Source organism: Nothoprocta perdicaria, unplaced genomic scaffold (assembly GCF_003342845.1).
Source record: "Nothoprocta perdicaria isolate Ctin4 unplaced genomic scaffold, notPer1 scaffold_4, whole genome shotgun sequence".
NCBI lineage: Eukaryota > Metazoa > Chordata > Aves > Tinamiformes > Tinamidae > Nothoprocta > Nothoprocta perdicaria.
The window spans coordinates 766,446-786,827 of NW_020455643.1; the positions used below are offsets into that span (position 1 = coordinate 766,446).

A 20,382-nucleotide genomic window follows, 5' to 3' on the forward strand; every position below is an offset into this window, starting at 1 on the left:
CGGCTGCCCCCGGCGAGCGCAGGGAGCGGCGCGGGGGGCTGCACATCCCGGCGCTGCGCGTGGCACCGCAGCGCGGGGCAAACCCGAGACGCCCCGTCCCGGGAAAGCCTCTCCTGGCGGGAGGAGCAGGGCGCCCGCTCCCCGCTCCGGCTGCTCCTCCTCAGGAGCAGCGGGTCCGTATCAAATGCTCGTGCGTTGCGACTGCATTACAAGGACGTACCGAACCATAGGTGTTCTTGGCTATGTCATGCTATAAATTGTTATTTAGTTTTTGTCTTCAGTACTTAGTTTAATGTGTTGATTTTGGTGATGTTCCAGAACTGTGTAATAAGGTACTTCAGCTAAAATACTAAAATAGGGGCTGTTAAGATAATTATCGGCTTCATGACAGTTTTTAGGCAAATTAAAAATAATAGCTATGGAAGTTTTTGCAAAAGTGGCAAAAGTGACAAAATAGCAATAGCTCAAGCTGTGCCCTGCTTCTGAGCAAGGGGTTTGGTGGCAGAGCACCCTTATCAGAAGCGGCGAGCAGTTGTGCTTGAAGCGGGACAGCTCGGCGGTGCTCCTCTGAGCGCGCTGCACTCTCTTGCCTAGCAACGTTTTTATCAAGTTGTCGGATGATACAAGTTGTTGCAGTAAAAGGTCTGTGTTGTTGCCAGGGTTGTGTTTGGGTGTGCAGCCCTGGCGCGGGTCGCTCTGCGCCGCCCGGGAGACGCGGCCCCGGCGGCAGCGCCGGCGCTCTCGGGAGGTCGCTGCGGCTCCCGGGATGTGCAGAGCTCGCATGGACAGCGCTTGGAGGAGCATGGCCCAGTGCAGCCCTGGGCAAACGTGGGTGAGCAAGGTGTGAGGGAGGGAGGGGCCCCTCCGCATTGCCTTGATGGAAGTTGTCACGGGTGGTTTTCCAGCAGCAGAAGCTCACAGATTCGAAATTCTTAATCAGTGTCTTAGGATCAGATAAAATACAAGCTGTTGTTGCTGTTGGTTGCTTTGTGTACTGCTAACGTTTCTTTGTCTCTTCTCTGTTAAAATTGTCAGAAGAAAATCCCAAAGGCACAAGGGACGTTTGATGGGGAAGGTAAGATCTTTTCTGTATGGACTTGATGAAGTGCTAAAATCACAAGAGAAATGAACCTCAGGATCCTTTTTTTACAGTTCTTGAATGCTGGCACAAAGTACTTGGTTTTCAATAATGTGGCTAAAATCTTGGAGTGCAGCTTTGGCAGCAGCCCCTTTGGCAGTACTTTAAAGATGGGAGAATGGTGGGTTGCAGCTGTGGTTTATTTGCAGGGATTCCCCTCGCCCGCGCTTCTCCCGCTGCGTAGGCTTCGCGGGTCGGAAAAGCGCTGCCCAGGCACCTGCCTTCTCGTGGTACACAGTTTGCACGGCAATGGATATGTGGAATAGCTTCCGTACAGTAACTGCTGCTCTCTTGGCTTTCCCTTGCTTCGTGCCCCCTTAAGGTCATCAAAGCTGCTGTGCTATCTTGCTTTTCCACTTGTCTTTATGTTAAAACTTCCCACAGTGTTCCCATTTGCATGGCCTGCTATCTTTTTTCCCCATCTTTCTCACATTCTCTCCTAATTATATCTTCTAGACTCTCTTCCAATTGTTCCCTTTTATCTTGGACCAAACCCAAATAATAACTTTCTGTGTAATACTCTGCAGAATTCCATTGCTATCTACAATTTCCTGTCTTTTAGAATATGTAAATTCTCTAGGCACATTCCAACAAGCAAATATATATGTGGTACTTTTACAAAAGGTCAAACCTTCTACAATAATCTAGTGGGGCTGTGTAGTCAGAGCAGGTAAAACAGATCTGTCTAGACTGGTACAAACCTTGAAGCTGCAACTGTGCACAGAGTAGACATATTTAATTCTTGCTCCTTTTTCCTGTGTGGGGGGAATCAGATAATACCCAAAATGTGGCCCATCCCTGAAGCTCCTTGTGGAGCTTTCTTGCACAGCAGTTCAGGCCTTGCACAGCAGTTCAGGTCTCTGTCCTCCGTGTGCCTGTGGAAAACCTGTGATGGGGGAGGCTGAGAAGCGGGGAGGACGTGCTCCCCGCGCCCGGTGTTGGGGAGTGAGCAGTGGGGCTGCAGCGCACAACACGTGTTGGCTTTTAACGACCGCGAGCCCCAAACAAGGAGTTAAATGTGCATTGTGCCTTGTGGTTTCTGTTTGGAATAGTTCTCTCTTCAGAATTTCTGAAACTTGGATCCCTTCCTTTGTAGGGAAGTGTGAAGACTATTTAAGAGTGGCAGAATAGGAATTGGCATGGGTAGTGATTTATAGTGGTCTTCTATAGGAGAAGAGCCAGACATCTGCATTAGTGACAGTGTTCTGCTGACACTACTATTCCGTCCTTTACATCGCTGCTAGTGATGGAACACTATACAACAAACTGCGGGAATTTTTTTTTCCCTGACAAAGGGCACATCTGTATTTTAATTCAGTCAGCGGGATCTTTTCTAGCAGTGGGACAGTGAGCCATTGTCACTGTCCTTGGCCATTGTCATCCTGAATACACTGCTATCTTTGTCCTCTGGAGTTTGTGAGCAGCACACTGATGTTTTACTTGATTTCATTTTTTTTTTAATGAAAATTAAATGATTTTTGTGAAAGCAAATAAGCTACCTTTCTGGCAATTAGTGACATGCTGTTGCTTTTGTTACAGAAAATGCTGTACTATATCAGAACTATAAAGAAAAAGCTCTGGATATAGATTCTGATGAAGAGCCTGAGCCACAAGAGCAGAAATTGGATGAAAAGGTTGTCGTTCACTATAAGCCCTTGAGATCAACATGGAGTCAACTGTCTGTCGTGAGTATTTAATCAGTGCAGAGCTAGGCAAAACCAGAGTGTCCATGAACACTTTGAAGCAAGCTAGTGTCTTCAGCTGAAGCTTCTCATCTTTTCCCTTCCAAAATACTTCATGTTTCTCAGTATCCTGTTAGCATCACATATGCTACTGCTCAGTTCATGAGAACACAGTTTAGCTTTTATCTGTTTTTTATATAAAATGAGCCCAAAGAAACCTGAAATTGTGCTTTCTGGGTCATTTTTAATAAGCATAGACAGTTCTGAAAGAGCAAGTGCCCGTGGGTTACTCGTTCCCATCCTTTTTTTCTTTTCCTGACAGAAGTGTTTGTAGATCCTGGGGTCACACAACAGAACAGGTAGAGGATGTGCTTTGAAATTACCAAAGGGGAAAAAAAGTTTATATGTAGTATAAACAAAGTATAGTATAAAGTTTGCACAAGAGTTTTTGTTTCTAGTAATCTTTAAATTGCAGAAGATGCCTTATATGTGTACGCATGATTATGTGTTTCTTACTTCTCTTTACCTGAAGAAGTCAAACATGCACCTTTCGTTCTTGTTCAGAACTGTCTTTCTGCCAGTCCCCAGAGGTGACGGCTCAGGCCCCTGCGTGCAGGGTGTTTGCTAGGCAGACAGCACGGGGCCTTGGGAGGATTTACACTGCTGCGCGTTGCACGGGTGCCTGTGCTCAGGGAGGGCAGCGGCTCTCAGGTAGCCTGAAAAGACAGGCTTGAATCACAGGACAGAGTCTTAAACCCCAACCCTTAGTTTTATTTTTCATTTCATGGAGACGTGGGGACATCGATCACTTATTGGTTTTTGTTTTATATAGGGAGCAGTACAATCGAGAAAGTTCATTTTAGGCTCCTTTTTTTTTTTTTTTTCTGCTTATTTTTAAAATAAGGTTTAAGTTTGCTTATTTTAAAAACAAGGTTTAAGTGCAGTTCCTTTAAAATCCATCAAAGGATGAATTTCAGCCATCTTCCTCTTTGTATTCCTGTCAGACACCTGGCAGTGGCTGTGCAGATGCTCACTTTGAGCTGGCTCAGTGACTGTCTCTGTTCTTTCCTACCTAAAATTCTAATTTGGAAGATATGTCAGTGTTTCCACAATGCAGTGCAAAAACTTTTTCCAGCGTTTTTGAACAATTACAGCACATACATACAATGATGTTGTCAAAATCTAGCTTATGCATATTAGATGTGTTTACTTTCCAACAAAGGCAATATTCAGTATTTTTACTATGAATCAATTCAGAATATAAGGTTAAGCCCGACGTTTATAAGGAGCATGTATATTTGCACCCTTGTGTGCACATCCATGTATGAAAGAATAGTGGGTGTGACACACAACTGCGTTTGTGGGGCAGGGTGTAGCAGCAGCCGCGTTGGCCTCGCTGGGAATTTACCACTGCGGTATGAACAGGAAGCATTCATTTCTTGGATACGTTCATAGGTATTTCCTCTGTCAGCATATTTTTAGCAAAGTCCTCAATGGCATCCAGAAAACAAGGGACATTGCGCTTCCTAGGGAGTGCCTTGAAGCTTGCGGGTTGTTAACTGAAAGTGCACTTCATTTTAATAATTAGAAAGGCATCTAATTAGTTCTTGCTTGGTACTCCGAGGTATATACTTGTAGAGGTGTAGGAACCTGCAATTTGTGCTCCAAGGATTAATTGCTTTAATGTATCTGAATACATATTGTCTCTTCATAAGCACATAAAACGAAGGAATGTGCACAGAGCGGGCAGTGCTGTACAGCAGGAGCGGAGCGGGTCTTCATGCTGTGCTGAGCCTCCCATCCGGGCACGCAGGGAGCAAGGGGCTGGATGGAGCAGGTGCAGTGATAGCAGCGGAGGAGCTGTCCAAGGAGACCTCGGAGAAGTGGGAGAAGGGACGTGGGTCTCGTGCAGGGAGGGAGACCCTTGGCGCCGCTGGGCCCCGGGAAGGACGTGGCTGTGCAGGGAGCCCTTCCCAGCCCCTGGCAGCAGACGTGCAGGTAGTGCTGAGGAGAGAGCCACGTGGAGGAAGGAGATAGAGCCCGGCCCTCCCTCGGCCTCCTCGTGCTGTTTCCCTGTGGGCTTGGAGCTCTGCACGACGCGGGTCTCGGCGGGACATGGAGAGCTGGGGCGAACCTGGCTCTGCTCATTGTGCAGAGGGTGCTGAGCAGGAGAGACCCCGAGGATGAGGAATAGAGGAGCGCTTCCACAGCCCTGCACAGGGTTCCTTAGGATAGGAACAGAGCTCCGCCAGGAGAGTGTAAGTTAGCTGTGTAACAGGCCTTTAGAGGTGTTTATTTTCCAAATGAGTACGCTGAGGTGTTTCAGACCAACTCAGAAAATAAGCCAAGTGATGCTGCACGTGTGTAACTCATGAAACCTAATTTAAAAGAAGGAAATTACGTTCCTGCGTTGGTGAGTGTGTAACGTGCACTGCGTGCAGGTGACGGTGATTGAGCTGCCTTTGCTGGAGTGCCTCTGTGCGTGTCCTGTGCCAGTTCTTAACGTGGTGCTTTGTTCCTTGGGCAAGTCCATTTGATGTTATCAAGCTCTTGATTTCTGCTAGCTTATTGCGGTCTGCAGGGGCCAGATTCTTTAGCTGAATCCTTTGTACAGTACTGGAATTGATATTTGTTAGTACAATATTAAAAAAGAATGCTCTTTTCTTAACAAAGCTGCTAAACTTTATTTGTTTATTTATTAGGTAAAGAAGAATGGATTATCAGACACTCTGAGCCTAGAAGAAAGGAAGAGGCAGGAGGTACTTGTTTAAAATTGTCTCTTGCTTCTGGAGGTTTTTCAGGTTTATAATTTTTTTGAGCTCTTCTCCCTCCCTCCTCCTTTTTTATTTTGTATTTTTATTTATTATTTTAATATTTATTATTTTTAAAGACTAATCAATAGTAAGTCTTTTTCTCATCTTGCAGGCTATTTTTGAAGTAATATCTTCTGAACATTCGTATTTACTGAGCCTGGAGATCCTGATCCGTATGTTTAAAAATTCCAAAGAACTGAGCCTCACCATGACCAAAACTGAGAGCCACCACCTTTTCTCCAATATTGCCGATGTTTATGAAGCAAGCAAAAAGTGAGTGTCAGACTAAAATCCTTCTTGTTGCCTGGGCATTCCCGCTGAAGGTGCCTGGTCATAGCCAGTGCCGTGGGGCGCAGCGCACAGCGCAGGCTCTTACAAGGGCTTTGCCCGACCCTTGGAGAATGAGGAGTCGCATTTTGTGTGTGTCAGTGGCCGCAGTCACAGCGTGTCATGGGCTGCAGGTTGCTGGGAATGGAAGGGGGCTCTGTGCCCGCAGCGCCGCGAGGCGCCCGTGCTGCACAGTGGTGCTGTGCTGCCCGCAGCTGGGTGTCGTGGGGCCCGCTGGCCTCCTCCACGGGGGGACCCTCATGCTGCCCCGCGCTGGCAGCAGCCGTGCTGGCGCCCGGGGAGGCGCGTGGAGCAGGGCCAGGCCCTTCATCCGCCTTGGCAGCGGCAGGACCTGCAGGAGTGCAGCCTTATGCAGAGCCTTATGCGGGCTCTGAGAAAGTGGTGCTTTTTTATTAGTTTTATTTATGAAGTTTATTTATGAAGTTTGTTTATTGTACTTAGCGTAGATTTTCTTTTCCTGCATTATGAATGAGCAAGCCCTTGTTCCTTTGGGTTGTGTTTTCTGTGCGTGCCTGATGGGCAGCTCCTCGGAGTGCTGTGTGAGGCGTAGCTGGTAGCTGGGGGCTCACACTGTGCCTTCCTTGCCCCTTCTGAGAGGCATCGTGCTCTATGGGGGAAGAATCTCAGCTTTTCCTGCCAGGCTCTCTCTACTTTTCAGGCAGCACAGTGGTTTGCTTTTGTGGCCATACTGATTTAGCAGGTAGGTGAGACTAAAGATATGCAGTGTGTGTTTTGCTAACCACTTCCTAACTCACTTGGCCTGATCCAAACTGCTGAAATGGGCAAGAGTTTTGTGTGTCTGTAGGGGCTGCCTCTTCCCAGTGTTGCCTTTAGCCGGTTAAGGGACTGCTCGGGCACGGAGCTGCCCGAGTTCCTCAGTGCGTGGCTTGGGGAGGGGAGCAGACACGCTGCGAACACGTCTGCGCGAGGAGGAAGGGTTTGCGGGTCAGGAATGGTGTGAATGCTGCGGAGCCTGTTCTGCCCTTGGCAGCGGGGAGAGGCGCGGATGTGGGTGCCCCCGCGCTGTCCCCTGCAGTTACAGACACTTCCAGCTCCTCCAGCAGTTGCCTAGGGAGGATTTGCTTTTGTTTGGACCTCATCACAGGCTGCTTAAACAGCAGTACTAGCAGGTAAATCGCTGTCGCTGGTGTAGCTAAAGCCCCCGAATGCCTGTACTTCTTTAGTCCTTACTGTCCAGTTTTCTAGCCTGAAGTCAGCGCTGGCTACAGGACGTGCGTCGCCTTGTTAGGATATCAGTTGTTCTTCTTAAGATGATAGAACTTTGAAGTGTAGCTGTATTTCTGTGCAAAGGCCAAAAGAGGTTAGCCGTATTTGAGACATGGAGCTAATGACTGCACAGGGAACGTGTCAGACTAGGAATATTTTTGCAATTTTCCAGCTTTTTTCTGCTTCCTGCTCTTTTGTCCCTTTGGTGGGGACTGTGCATGAAGCCTGTGTTGGTCTGTGTGGGGCTCGCCTGGCGCTGCAGCCGCCGCCGTGGCAGGGCCTTCTTGGCTGCCCGAGCCCGCGCGCTCTGCGGTTCCACATCTGCTGTACAGCAGTTGGTGTGTATGCAGCTGAGGGTTTTGTGACGAGAGGGTTTTTCGTGAAGCCTTCATGTGAAGGAGCCAGTACATTAATGTCAAGTTCAAACACAGCCTAGGAGCTGTGTAATAGTTGGGCGTTCGGGCTGGTTCCCTATACCTGCGCTTTGCCCCTGCCCCTTTCGCTGCTGCTTCCCTTTTCCGTGCGAGGAGCTGGGTGTTTCCTGACCCCGCGGCCGCCGCGGGAACGGGAGCGGTGCTGTCGGACAGCAGCGTTTCCAAGTCCCCCTTCCCCAGGAACGGGGCTTGTTAAAGGCTTCTGCTTCTGTGAGATGTGGATCGTGTGTGTGAAAATAAAGTATCCTGAGCCCACGTTTGCTGGACAAATGTAATTGGCACCTTTTTCTTAGATGGTTTAATAGAAAACAGAGTCTTAGGTAGCCTGGAAACTCTGCTGCTGCTTTGGATGGTTTCTGTAAGACACAGTTGAAACATCAGCGCAGTTATGTGTTTGCTTGGGTTTTCCTGTATTTTCAGTGCAGCAGCCTTCTGAGCTATTAAATCCCCTTTAAAAATCTCACCCGAAATATTAAAAGTGCAGACAGGGAGGGGGAGAAATACAACATTTTTAGGAGATTTTTTGAAACCCTTGTGATTAATGGTCTTTGAGGGAGGAGGGAAAAGAAAAAGGGCTGGAAAATACTGCAGCAGCCTAAAATTAAAATCCCATTCTTTCTTGTTTGGAAAGTCTAATGGCTTAAGAACTTGTTTTTTGTAACTCACAGTAGAAGAGAATTCATAACTCACATTAAGACTTTTCTGAGTTATATGATCTTGTTGACACTAATGAAGTCTACATTTCTACCACCTCACTTGTGCAAATAATGAAAGTGGTTCTAAAATGAAAGATTTTGTCTCACTGTATTTATACTATCACTTCCCATTTAAGGTAGTAGCAAAACCCACCGTTTTGTTTCAAAAACGTAGTGAGATTGGGTTTCTGTCTCAGCATGTATTAACACTTTAAGCAGCCTTTCATTTTCTAAAACAACATAAACAAAGAAGTTGGAGGGGCAGCGGCGCTCGCCTTCACCTGCCTTGCGGCCCCGCGGCCTTTCCTGGCCAGTGGAACCTCCCAGGGATCCGGGACGTGTTGCAGGGCAGCAAGGTCAAAATACTGCTGGATTCCTCTGGTTTTGTTTGCAAATTCTGGGTGCTCACGGGGCACAGGTGCAGTTTTACATCCTGTTGATTCCTTGGCATGGTGGCTCTATATTTGTGTTTCCTCACATTTGCCCTCTTGGTGTTTTAGCATCACTTCTCATTGCTGAGCTCTTGGGCCTAACTTCTGGGCGTTATTTGTTGAGTTGTTTTGGCAGCTGAAAAAGCTCACTGGGTTGGTCTGCACTGCAGATGAGAAGCTGTTTGGTTAGTGGTAACTTTGAAATGATACACAGTGGTGCTTGTTTTCCTAACCAGTTCTTTTGTGTTTGCTTGCTAACTGAAGGCAGAGTTAGGTATGTGGCTGTACTGTCCAGGAATAACTGCTGAACAGAACTGCACTGGAGTAAATAATTAGCAATCACCTATGAGAAAGCATCCCTGAAGAAAATACCTGGGTTTGTAGGAAGGGCAGTAAGCCTGTAGGTTCCTTTGCAAAACCTGTTAAGGAGCGCGCAGAACTCTCAGGTCTCTGTCCCTCCATCCCTGCCTCCCTCCAAGCCAGAGCGAACTGCTGCTCTGTCGGCTTCTGCAATATCTGCAGGAAACTCCCTAAAACTTGCCCTGTCTTTGATTCCTTTTTTTTTTTTTTTTTTCCTTTCCGTGATGGTTGCAGTGAAATTAAATGCAAATTTTATGCCACTACTATTTAAATTAGAAAATCTGCTGAATCCCAGAGGTCATTTGTGATGGTATCGAAATGCTGGTCGCGTAGCCAGTTTTCTGTTCTTCCCTAGCATCCAGCCATTTCACTCAACAAATGTTGAAATGGTCGTAAGACGTTGCACGGGAACATCTAAGGTAGATGTTGATGAGGATATCCAGGCAATTTAAACCGTGACCCAGAGAATGACCTTAATGCTCTGAAATGCTCAGTCAAGGGAACCGCGTTTTGCAGCGGAGCGGAGCCTTCCTGCCCCGGCTTTATTCTGTGCGTGCGGGTGCAGAAGGTCCCTTTGGGGCAGTGATGATGTGGGGGCCGGAGCTGGTGCCCAGGCTGCCCTGCACCCCACGGCTCTGTGCCCTGCACCTCATTGTCCTGCCGCTTGGGGACACGCTCTGTGAAACCCGGGGGCAGCAACAGCCCTGGTTGGCTTCTGGGCCCTTCGCCTGTTCTCGAGCAAGCTACGAGTCCTGCACAGGTTTGCAGTGTTAGCGTTGCTGCGTGAAGCATAAATAAGGAAAAATGTATTTATCTGCATGGCCTTTGGTAGCGAAGGGAATGTTAACCAGGTACCCCAGCTTGGCTCTCTGCTTTCCTTCTCCGAGGAAAGACTAATAAGGAAGAGTTCCTTAGCTGTGACTGAATGAATGATAACGCTTCAGGACATCAGCCGGGGCTTGGAATAAAAGGTCACTGCCTTTCTTCGCACAAAAGGAAGGCGCAGCTCTGAGGAGGTGCCCAAGCCTGGCAATAGCTGTGTTTGGGCAGCCTGTCGGGAGGGAGGATAGATGTCCTGCCCTGGCTGCCTGCGCGGATCCCTGGGGCAGCGCGCTGCGAGCTGCGTGCGCTTGTTATTAACAGAAATACCTTCCAAAATACCAAGCTCCATTAGTTATCCTGCACATAGCAACCAAGGCAGCACTTGCTCCTGCTCATGCTTGGTTTCGAAGCTGGGTGCTGGAGGTGACAGCGCTTCTTAGAGCCTGCAGTATCTCAAGTACTTTCCCTGCCGTGTTTATCAGCCAGACCCCTGCAGCAAGTGGCCTGCAGTTCTGGGGTTGCAGAGCAGCACAAAATCACTTACAGGTTCTCTTCAGACATCCATTTCTTTGTGTTAAATGAGTTAAATGCAGTTGACTTTCAGACCCAGGGAATACTCCTTACTCTAGCAGAATAATAAGTAGTACTGCTTTGTCCAGCATGGGAAAGCTTTTTAAAATGAAGATGCCTGTTGTCACATCTCCATCATTTATCAAAAGGATTTACAACTCTCGTGCCACTGTTCCCTGTGGATCCCTTTGTCCCGGGTGTAATTGGTTGGGTCGCGGTTTGTTCCTTGCGGGTGCAGGATGCTCTGAGCTCTGGAGACCCCCTGGAGCCCCCGGCAGTGGCCGGGCTGCTCTGGGCCCAGGTTTCTGCTACGAGTGGCCGAGGTGGCCACAGCCTCCCCTGCAAGAAGAGCTCGCCCGTGCTCCTGTTCCTGTGTGTAGGTGCTCAGTGCATAGTGCTGATCAAGGGTATTTTGTGGACTGCTGTAATGCTGTAGAGTCTGTGATAGGTCTGGCAAATGTGAACCGCCATTCAGGATGGGGCCCTTCAGAAGACTGAGGTAGCAAATGCCTATAGCTGCCCTCAGTGAAACCACTAGTAACTTTGAATGTTCCACGAGACCAAATGATTTCTTGCAGCTCTTTTCATATATTTCTGCTTCATTGAAAAAAGAGTGACTGTACTACAATGAAGAGAGAATTTAGAATTTAAAAATCACAAATGCTACTTTGCTTTTTGTTAGTGAGGGAATTCCCAGTAAAGCAGGCAGAGCGCGTTCCCGTTAGCATGGAACTGTGGTGCTTTCTCCCCAAAGTGAGAGCTGTGAATTTTTGGAAGCTGGATTCTCCCTCCTACGTGCCCTGGCCATGAGGATATGCTGCTTTCTCAGGAACTAGGCACTGGCCATTGAAATTCTGCAGGCAATAAATTGTTTTTCAGTAGTTCTTGGTTCTTGGGAATTCACACTGCTCGGTGCCAAGGAGGTCAATGTGGTCAGTGTTAAAGTTACAGTCCTCTCTGCTTTGTAGGAAATACAATTGTTAGACTGAAGATCGACACCTTCCAGAGTATCTAATGAATATTTAAACTAGCTTATTTGTGCCTAAAAAAAAAAAAAAAAAGCATGATTTGTATTTTCGAGCTTCCATTTATATGGCAGAAGCCGGCAGGCCCAGGCCTGTGCCAGCTAGCATGGGTTTTGTACCGGGCATCAGCTCCCTTTGGTTTATGTACGTTCAGATCTGGATCTCCATCTTCCCCCTGGGGTATTTCTCACTGTTGGTGTTGGATCATGAGCAAGTGAGCTGTTATTTCATGCCAGTGGCAGATGCTCTGAAGAGACTAGGAGGAACCCGGTGGGAGTTTAGGAGTGCCTCACTGTGCCCTGCTTTGAGCTTACGAGCTTTCTGATCCCCAGTGATAGATTGGATGCCTTAAGGTGGTTGTTGCTTTACCTCTGTTTTTGCCTGCCTACCTATAACCTCTTTTAACCACTTAATTAGAATTTTCTAATTCAATGCAATCTAGTTTTGGAATACAGTATTTGCTTAAATGAATCCTCACTTTTAAGTACCCTGTAAGCCTTAGTTAATATGTTTTATGTAGGGTAGAAGAGAGAGTGAATGTTGAGAAGGAAGGTTGACCATGTTAGGAGGTTAGGGTGTTAGGAGGTTTGTTGTTGTCTGGGTACTCAGGGCATCTGTTTTGGTAAAACTGCTGTTAAGTTTTTCTGTGTTTGGAATGAGACCTAGCTTCAGGTTTAGAAGGTGAATTGTAGGAAATCATTTGTAGCATTGTGCATATTCTGCTGTGCATTTGCTTGTATGCATGTGAGTTAATGTAGTGTGCTCAAGAAAGTTATGGATATCAGAGAATAAAGGTAGTAGGAAAAATCAGATTAAGAAGCACATCTGAGCGAAGGTTAGAACTTGCTGCTAGTTACAGTTACCAGGCTGTTAATGACCTTGTAAAGACGTGAGAAGACCCTTAACAAGAACCACCAAAACCTCAAGGAGGAAGCGCTTCTCATTAAGCCAGGACCAAGTCGGTAGTGCTGAAATTTCTGCAGTGCCTGGATCTTGTGCTACAAAGAAACAGAAATGAATTACACTTGTGTTTCTAAATTGCTAGTCCAGTCTGAGGACAAGTAAGAGCTTCACCATACCGCAAACTGGGTGCTTCTTTTAAACACCGCAGGGGCAAGAAAAGCAAAGCAAACCCTTGTGACGCTCTCTGTCACTTAATTGGATCCAGCTTTAAGCAGAAAAGTTCTAGATTTAAAGGATGCAAACTTCTGTATTATCTATAATATATAATACATCTTCTATACTGTATATTATCTATGTTTTATGTTGCCTGGTGTTAAGCAAAAGGCCCATCACACACTGCAGGCAGGCAGCTGGCTGAATGGACAGTGATTTATCTGTACCTGATCTTTACGACAGGTTTTGTCCTAAAATTTTAAGTACCAGATTTTATGATGTGTCTGCTTTACTGATACGTATATGGAGGTTAGTGGGTTGGATGCACAGAAGACAGCCCTAGATTGAGACTTTGAGGGATGGCTTTTCAGAGCAGTGGTTCTGTATAGCACAGCGGGCAGCAGCATGGGGCTCCTGGTCACCCTTCTATTTTTAATCTCCTCCTACCCAGGTGTTCCCTGCCAGGACAGTGCTGTCTGATGATAATATCCTTGATGAAGCCACAGATAAGCTTAAAAAACACAAGTTCAAGCCCAGGAGGTTCAAGTGCCTGTCAGCAGGCCATAGCATCTAGCAAGGAGAGCTCTTGCATTGCCGAATTTCCTGAGCAGAGTAAATTGGCAGCGTGCTCGGAAATTGTTCCTGCTGTAGACAGGTCTGAGAGGGTGGGAACGGGTCACCATTGTTATCAGCAGCTTGTGGCGCTCAGTGCTTGAAATCCGGCTGTTGTGGGACATGGGAAATGGTCAACTGTGCAACTCTGTTATTTTTCTTGCCTTCTTGTGAAGTGCAGAGGACTGCAGTGAAATTTGAAGCCAGCTGTTGGTTTGAATGGAAGTGCGTGTGATGTGGGAGAGCTGATTGCAGCTTGGCCGTCCTGGCCAGCCAGGGCCTCTGTGGAGCGCTACCTTTCGTGCATTGCAAAGGCAGGAACGTCACGTCAGCCGGAGCGCTCGGGAGACCCTCGGCACGTCCCAGCCCCACGGGGAGGCCTCGCTCGGTCCCCACAGTGTCCTGTTTGCCATTAGATGGCAACGATGACAAACAGCAAGCAACCTGGCGGGCACTGCTTGTGCTGAGCTCTGCCAGCAGCATTTGTGCAGAGCTTGGTCGAAAGGAGGGATGATCTCAGCCTTACACAAACCACTCGCGTTTTCCCGAGGTAACTAAAACCATGGGCTGTGCAAGGTGAAGACGCTCCTGGAGAGGGTTTGCTATTTGGGGGAGAAAAATAATAATTTCTTTTTGTTTTTGCAGATTCTTTAAAGAACTTGAAGCAAAGCATCAGAACAACATCTTCATTGATGATATTAGTGATATAGTGGGAAAGCATGCTGCTTCCACGTTTGATCCCTATGTAAAATATTGCACTAATGAAGTCTATCAGCAGCGAACACTGCAGAAATTACTGTAAGAAATAATCTGAAAATACATTTGCAAAAGCATCCCTTTTTAGTAGGAGTCAAAGGTTGGGGTATTTTGGTGCAAAACCTGTAGCTGCCAGCTAAGCATGTAGTTACATGCCAGCTTTCCTTAATACACGAGTTCTTTTAATAATTAAGTGTGAAAATAAGCCTGTCTGCGTAGTCCAATCATGCTTATAGTCACATGCTCAATTCTGTTTCCCCTATTAAGTACAATTTTACTAATTTAAGTCATGTTTTATGTATTGCATATTTGTTTGTTGGCACCCTTGCATGCATGGGAGACAGCAAGCATTCTAAATGTTAATACTGATCTTCCATACCTAAATAAACAAAGCTGAAGATTAAGTGCTATAAATCCCCAAATTGCACTTCCTTTAAGAAACAAAATAATTCATTTAGAAGAAATGATATACTGCTAATGCTTGTAATTCCTGTTAAAGTACTCTGTTTAATCATCCTTCCCTTTTTCTCACCAGAGCTACAAATCCAGCATTTAAAGAGGTGCTGTCACGGATTGAATCCCATGAAGATTGCAGGAATTTACCTATGATCTCTTTCCTCATACTCCCAATGCAGAGAGTTACTCGTCTTCCATTACTGATGGATGTGAGAACAGGCTTATTTTCTTTTATTTCTCATATGTGTACATGCATGTTCTTTTATTTTCTTTATCCTTGTTCCTACCATTCATGGGACTGTAGATACTGGTCTGTTGAAAACAGAGTATCAAATGTGATCAAAAATACCTACAATGTCCAGTCCCAGCAGGGTGTTGCGCTGGGATGCACCATCCCCAGCTCTGTGTTTGTAACTGTTGGTGCTTCTTGGTCCTCTGAAGCAGCAAAACTTTTATTTCAGACTATTTGCCAGAAAACACCTAAAGACTCACCAAAGTATGAGAACTGCAAGCAAGCTCTGAAAGAAGTGAGTAAGGTACGTGCCTAAAAACTGCATTTGGCTGCAGAGTTGTTTGATTCTTGAGGGCTTTTTTTGCCCTAAGTTGTACTGCATGCTTTGGTGATTTCAAAAATGCACTTGGAGAAATAGCCACTTTGAGTTTTTTTAGTCACTTGGTAATGGATTTTCACATTCACTGCTTATTTTGCTCACCTGTTCACAGAGCTGTTCTGTCTGCTGCCAGTCACTGAGACAGAAAGCCTTGTGAGAAACTGCATCCATAAAAAGCCAGGAAGGACGCCCAACAGTACAGAAAAGAAGTCTGAATTGCCTAGGAAACCTTAAGAATGCTTTCTGCTTTTGGCACGTTTTTAGCAGACCATTTCTGCTTCTGCCAGTTGTTCAAAGTTGTTTTCTTCTTCTCTTGGAATTGTGCTTTTTTGGCAAAAATCAAACATGAAAGAGCACAAGTCCATTCACAGTGCATAGTTTTCAAATGCCAACAGCACTTAATTGTATAATAAACTGGAGTGCATTTCATTTGAAACTGAGCAACCAGATTACCAAGTATTTTTTATATTGGTGTGAAATACCATACATCTAAAAAAAAAAAAAAACTGGAAATGGAAAGTTCTTCAAAATAGAACATTGTGCTTTTTTTTTTTTTTTAAATAAAAGCAAACCTGCAGACAAGTTATCATTTTGACATTAATTTCAGAAACTATGATGTGTCCCAGATGGGTGTTCAGGATGCTGGGTTAGGCATTCCTTAGTTAAGAGCCTTGCATCCTGCACGCTGGAGCTGGACGTTCCCGGCGGCTTCGAGGGAAAGTGTGACCGTTTCCCTACATGAATGCCATAAAGGGGGAGACCAGGGAAGGATAAATTACTCGGTGCTCACCTGCTGGGGAGCCTTCTCTCCCCCTAAACCCGCCGCTGCTCACGTCTCCTTCCCCGCTTCCGCCCCTGGCCAGGGAAAGGGGAGAAAATAACGAAATGCCCCTTGAGTCCTGGCAAGTCCTTGCAGGAGGTTGACCCAGTGGTTCTCAGACCCTCCCTCTGCCTTCCCCTGTGCTGTGCAGGCCTTATGGAAACCGTAACGTGCCATAATGGCTCATTCTGAAAGTTGGCTGCGGTGCGATATTTCTAGAGTAGTGTTTGTTGTAAGTCCTGAATGCCTTAAACCTTGAAATATCTCGTTTTTAGCTGGTACGTTTGTGCAATGAAGGTGCTCGGAAAATGGAAAGGACAGAAATGATGTACACCATTAACTCCCAGCTGGAATTTAAAATCAAGGTATGGTCGTATTTCTGCCAGTACTTTATTTAGCTGTGCATATATGTTCAGTTTCAATCGTTTCATTGCCAGAACAAACACAGTAGATCAGCGTGGCTTATAAAACAGGCCCAGCTCTGGCTAAGGAGGCCGAGCTCGTGGTCTGGGGGCGGTGGGAGCTCGGTGGGTCGTGGAGAGCTGCTTTCACTGGCCATATACCCTTGCACTTAACATGCAAGGAAACGCAGGATTAAAGCTGTGTGGCGCGGCGCTGCCACGCCAGGTACCTGTGTTCGAGGGGCAGCAGACACCTCCACCCCCGCGCGGAGCCTCCCAGGCGACGGGACCCGCGGCGGGCAAGCAGCTCCCGCTGCCCCCCTGAGCTCGAGGTGCCTGCAGCCTGCTGTGCTGCTGCCGGGCTGCTCCAGCCTTGCGTGCATACTAGCTGCAGGTGGAAGGTAATCGTGTGTTTCCTTGGAGCATGAAGTAGTTGTATTTAAATTCTTCGATATAGTAAACAGCATGGCATGGAATAAACTGCTTGCTATGGCAGGATACAATTTTTTTCTTTTAAATAACTAAGATTATATTATGACATTTTTCTTTTAATGTATAATGAACTAGTTATTCATTTCTGCCCATGTTAATTCTGCCTTGCAAGTAGTTACTTGGGCTGAAATAAAAACAATAAAATTTCCAGTTTGATGGAGTTCGCACCCTAGCAGATTTCTGTAAATGAGTCAGACTGTTACATAAGGATGTTCTGCTGTGAGAAGGGGTTTTAAATCCTACTTGCAGTGCATAGTGGTTTATAGTTTCCAAAACACAGTTCTTAAAGGATCCTGCTCTGTCTCGCTTTGAGCAAGCCTTCTCTTTAGCACTACTTTTCCAAAGTATTTGTACTTATGGCCTTTGAGTAAAAACTGAGATTAATAACAGTATATACTTACAACAAGTGTAAGTGGACTGTCCCTTAAGAAGTGTCATCTCTGCTTTGCTGACTGCTGTGGGCAAAATCTCAAGTTTTTGGATAGTTTAAAACAGAGTTTAGAATAGTGTGGAGTCCTGGGATGATCTGCTTGGATTCACTTCCATTTTCAAACCTGGATCAGTTCTTAAGCTTTTTTAAAAGAACGCAGTTTCTCAGTGCCCAAAGGCTCTCCCGTTCCCCGTGGGAGGGGAGGCGAGTGGTCGCTGCTCCCTCTGCCTGCGCAGCCTCCGGCCGCACGCGCTGCCGCCGGGAGCTCCCGCCAGGGTGCTGGGGAGGAAAAGCAGCACCCTCGTTTCTCTGTAGCGCTAGGCCAGTTTTCCTGCTTCGTGTATCTTAGATGCAAATTCTTAGTGGCTTAGACGTTTTCTGTGGTTTGAGCACTTGCCAGCTGGAGTGTAAAAGACTGCTTTGGCCACATCTCAATACATTTTAAGTTCAGACAGCTTGTTTTCTATAGGAAGGAGATGATATACATGTTATACTCTTTTGGCAATTTGAGAAATTTACATTAAAGTGAAAACTAGCTGCTTCTGGAATAGAGTCAACTAAGAAAATGCAATGAACTCATTTGGAATCCAGACTAGAAGCATTTTTAGTTCATACACAAGTAGAAATTTTGCAAGTACTTTTGCCTTTTCAACAGTCATTGTGGTGCTCTAATTCCATTTTATAAGCATTTGAAACCAAGTAAACAGTTTCTCTGCCTACTCGACTCCATGCTGTGTTTGGAGATTGTTGTTTATTTTGTTAGCCGTAACTGTATGGCCATAAGTGGAAATGCAAGAGAAGCTACTCGGAAATCCTGTCACTTCTGCACAGTTTTTTTCTGTAGGATTCCTTTTTAACGAAAGTTCAGAAGCCTTTGTTCTTAAAACTTGAACCCGTGGCATAGGAGTGTTTTCTGTGAGCGTACTGGTACCAGAAGACAAAAAGTCCTTTGTGATTTCTCCATTCAAGAACCTCCTAGCCCAGAGTCTTTGAAGTTTGTGAAGTGGGTGTTGTTATTCAAGAACCCAGGGGAAGGGAACGTTCACTGGGTCTATTCTGGATACAGTGGCAATATCACTCGCCTAGGGTGAGCAAGAAGAGGCTGTTCTAATTTGTCACACTTGGCCATAGCTCCTAGCACTGCTGCAGCTGAGCTCACAAACAAGGGTCCAGCTCAATAAAGCCTTCTGAGTAAAGAAAAAAAAAAGGTGTCCCATAAAATATATATGCATGGTAAGTGCCCATTGCCTGCAGTGCAGATGTTGATTACCAGTTGTGGGCAGAGCAGATGCTCTTTCCTCCCGGGGAGGAAAGCAGCAACCTGGCTCCATAACTTGTTTGCTTTTTAGCTCAGACGAGCAGGTATGTCACAAGGAGGCAGAGGGGTTTTTCAAACGTTCGTAGGCTGTTACTTGTCTTCCTCATGAATGATGGAAATACCTGAAATCTTGTTATCTCCGTTACATGTTTGTTCTGTGCTCAAGGTCTTTGAGTTTATTTAGATTTTTTTCCAAATCTTTAGTACTCTGACTTAAGAAGAAAAAAAAAAAAAAAAAAGAGCCTTGATTTGTAGGATTCAAATAGTTTATTTTCTTCCTTTATAGCCATTTCCATTGGTTTCCTCTTCACGATGGCTAGTGAAAAGGGGTGAGTTAACAGCTTATGTAGAGGACACGGGGCTCTTCTCTAAAAGAACTTCCAAGCAGCAAGTTTACCTGTTCCTCTTCAACGATGTCCTCATTATCACCAAGAAGAAGAGGTAGGAGCTTCGCCCGTGTAAAGCACCTTTGTGCTGGGCTCTGTGCACGGGCGAGCCCAGGCGCTCAGTTATTGCTGCCTTCTGACGTTACTGTGACTGTCGTGTGCGTTGGCCCGGGGGAGAGGAGAGCCTGAGCCTGCAGGCTTTGCAAAGGCCACCTGCCCTGTCCCTTCTTTACTCAACAATGGCTTGTTGCCTCCAGAGCATTTTTACATGTTTTCTAGCCATTTGTTGTTTGAAAATGTAAAGCAGATTCAAATGGAAATTGATAGATTATTCCATTTGTGGCATAAAGTGGGTAGAAGTGTGGGCTAAGCACGTGGGTCAGCAGTCCTGAAGCTATTTATGTGCTTTAATATACTGCATCTTAGAGCAAATGAATTGTGAAGGCTTTTGAGTTTCGAATATTGCTCTTTCCGACTGTTTAGAAACGACAACAGGGTTGGTTTTTGGCAAGCTGAAATAAAATTCTAAATTGTCACGTTAAAAACTGCATCCGTCATTTGAGAGGCTGTGGAAGCAGCAGTTCTGTTACCCCAACCTAGCTGAGCTGGTGCTGAGGGTGAAGTAGTGGAGACTACAGCTAATAGTGTCCATTGGAGTTCTGCTTGCTGGGCTTGAGGACAGGGCCGGAGTGATTTCAGTTTAATGGCATTTACGTCTTTGGCTGGGGCTGTTTGGGACAGATAAACCTGAGTCCTGAGGCTACTTTGAAGAACTCTCTGTTTTGAAGAATGACTACTTTGCTTTTGGATAGACAGTTAAGTGAAAACAGCTATTTTGAAAAGACATGCTTCTGGGAAACTTTGATTCCATAACTTGGATCAGAAATGTTGAGGAATAAGGTGTAATACAGAATCTTGGAAGGAAATGTGAATGTTTAAGTAGAGAGAAACACAATTTCTCTTTTTTTTTTTTTTTTTTTTTTTTTCCCCATTTTTCCTCCGTTTTTGCTTAGCTTTAAGTGAACGTTTTTGTACAAATGGAGAGAATAGTGAGCGGGCTCCCTCCAGGTCTCACACTGCTGTGAACATGGTCTTGAGCTCCAGTGTTTATCAAAGCTGAAATGTGTTTGCAAGGCGCTCGTCGTAATGCTGGCAGCACATCAGAGCTGCATCGCAGGGTTTTTAAACATTGAGTTTCTTTTCTCATGGAACTATGGCTAATATATTATTGTGTCGGTAGCTAAGTAAATGTTTGAGTTCAGAAAACAATGAAAAATCTATTATCTGTGTTGTTACATTGTTTATTGGTTTCCTATGTGATGGCCTGTTGTGCAGATTGTGAGCAGGATATTTATAACAATGTCCCTGTCCAACCTCCTGGTCTGTAACGACTTCCAGCTGTTGGAAGTGCCAGTGTCCTTAAGGGCCTGGAAAGGAGA

At 45.8% G+C, this 20,382-nt stretch overlaps 1 protein-coding gene across 1 annotated transcript in view; it reads left to right on the forward strand.

The window, feature by feature from the left end:
- Window positions 1-20,382, forward strand: part of ARHGEF26 (Rho guanine nucleotide exchange factor 26) — a 96,109-nt gene that overhangs the window by 69,507 nt on the left and 6,220 nt on the right. The window contains exons 2-10 of the mRNA XM_026045418.1: window positions 1,036-1,075; window positions 2,678-2,823; window positions 5,523-5,579; window positions 5,746-5,906; window positions 13,919-14,071; window positions 14,565-14,694; window positions 14,947-15,021; window positions 16,192-16,281; window positions 18,844-18,998. Of these exons, the coding sequence (XP_025901203.1) occupies window positions 1,036-1,075; window positions 2,678-2,823; window positions 5,523-5,579; window positions 5,746-5,906; window positions 13,919-14,071; window positions 14,565-14,694; window positions 14,947-15,021; window positions 16,192-16,281; window positions 18,844-18,998 (1,007 nt within the window). The remainder of the gene's footprint in view (window positions 1-1,035; window positions 1,076-2,677; window positions 2,824-5,522; window positions 5,580-5,745; window positions 5,907-13,918; window positions 14,072-14,564; window positions 14,695-14,946; window positions 15,022-16,191; window positions 16,282-18,843; window positions 18,999-20,382) is intronic.